A 1,790-nucleotide genomic window follows, 5' to 3' on the forward strand; every position below is an offset into this window, starting at 1 on the left:
AATAGTTCTGTAACTTATTATTACAGTACAGGAGTATTATTATTATTAAAGTATTAAACAGTATTATTATTACCACATATGATCCATTAAAGTATTGGCATCATTTTATTATTACTACTGTATATGCACTGTTCATCATGGATCTGAGTTACATGCAAATCTGACCTAAAGACATTCTCAGAAATGTATCTCATCTGTAACCCAGGGACCACCTGTACTAATATGAACAAATCCATTTGATTTGAAACAAGGCTAGGATACTGAGCAATAAAAGTTAATTCACTGAAGTTTTGACAGGCTGAAGGCCATGATTTCAGACTGGAAATAGAAAATCGAAGATAACTATAGGGACATTGGGGAAAACAAGGCGGATTGAAAAGTTGTCTGTTAGTAGCCAAAAAGTAAATTATCTTCAAGGTGCATAGGAGAGGATTGTAGGTGGCAAATGGGATGATTCAGATATCCACCAAGACTTAAATGTGGCCACACTAGCTTGTAGGGATTTTAGGTAAGGCATCCAAAATACTGGTAATGGTTAGGGCTGGGAGACTACACAATGAATCACTTAATAGAGGGGGTTGTGGGAAAGGACTTGAAGAAATGACTCTCTTCTTTCCATGTGAACCATGAGAACTGAAGACGAAGAGATGAGGAGGGGTAGCAGGTCAATTTGTGATGCATCTTTAGGGGGTGTTGAAACAACAACAGCATCTTGGCATCCTCTGCCCCTCCCCCACACATGGAGGTGTCAAGAGTAGTGCTTTGTGATGTCTAAGCCATCTCAGGGTTATCATTGGCTGGAGCAGTGCTGGATGACCAAACAAAGCTTACTGGTGTTGTTCTCACTACCCCTAGGAGGGTATATGTAGTGAGGGCTGAGGCCTGGGATAGACCACTGGGAGGCTTCAATATGGCTGAGGAAATCTACACACCAGAGGAGCCTAGCATAGATACGCAACAACCAACTATAAGCATGGAACAGCCAACCCCAATCACCAAAGGCAAGAAGGAGATAAAGACCTTCTGTCAATACAACAAGAAAGAAAGTGATAAAGTCAGACTACCTTAGCCATGACCCTTCTCTTCTTCTGCACCCCACGACTCTACCCTGTCCTTCTCTGGCACAAACCCCTTCCTCAACCAGTATGCATTCTCATAAATTCTCTCTTGCCATCCAGTCGTCATCCTCTTCCCCCAAAGTAATGCCCTTCTGGCCTCTCCCTATTTTCTTCCCAGGTTCAAAAGATACTCATAATGGTAAAATTAGCCCTTCGACAGAATGTGAATAAGATGAAGAAAATAAAAATTCCAACAGCAATAGTCTGTTACTACAGGGTGCTTCAGAAAAGAAATCCAAATCAGCTGAAGAATAAAGAAGAGAACCCAGAGAACTCCATCAATCCAATCCAAGAGATCAGAGACCTAGACCTACCTGTGGAGTCTCCAGAAAAGGCTGCGGAGACTCCAGAAAAGGCTGTGGAGAAATAGTCAACAATGGAGAAACCAAATCTGACAAATACATAGTACACCAATGGCAATGATTAAAATAAAATCAGATTTTAAGGGCAGATGTCTGTGTGCGTGTATCTCCTCCTGTTCTCTAATGATAGGAAGGAAGGAAAGGAAGGGAAGAGGTAGGCATTTGAGAAGCAGGGAGGGACATGAGGTCCTGTAGGGTTGGGGGATGGACCTACAGGTTGACAGTTAGCCAAACATTGTAAATAAGGACTGGGGGAAGACTGAGCACTGAAGACAAATTTCCTTCTTAAAATTTTATCTCACAGGAGAGA

The 1,790-nt window shown here is 41.9% G+C and overlaps 1 protein-coding gene across 1 annotated transcript; it reads left to right on the plus strand.

The window, feature by feature from the left end:
• The first annotated feature begins 973 nt into the window (after positions 1-973).
• On the plus strand, positions 974-1,488 carry LOC138378846 (sperm protein associated with the nucleus on the X chromosome N2-like). Its single transcript, XM_069464179.1, has 2 exons — positions 974-1,054; positions 1,237-1,488. Exons 1-2 carry the CDS (start codon positions 974-976, stop codon positions 1,486-1,488), a joined length of 333 nt encoding a protein of 110 aa, XP_069320280.1.
• Positions 1,489-1,790: the final 302 nt, after the last annotated feature.

Source organism: Eulemur rufifrons, chromosome 30 (genome assembly GCF_041146395.1).
Source record: "Eulemur rufifrons isolate Redbay chromosome 30, OSU_ERuf_1, whole genome shotgun sequence".
Classification (NCBI taxonomy): Eukaryota; Metazoa; Chordata; class Mammalia; order Primates; family Lemuridae; genus Eulemur; species Eulemur rufifrons.

Excerpts from the sequence above, each read along its gene's own strand:
- LOC138378846 (XM_069464179.1), top strand. The coding sequence starts at position 974 with ATGGAACAGCCAACCCCAATCACCAAAGGCAAGAAGGAGATAAAGACC. Across the intron at positions 1,055-1,236 it reads ACAAGAAAGAAAGTGATAAA|GTTCAAAAGATACTCATAAT; the intron begins GTCAGACTACCT and ends TTTTCTTCCCAG.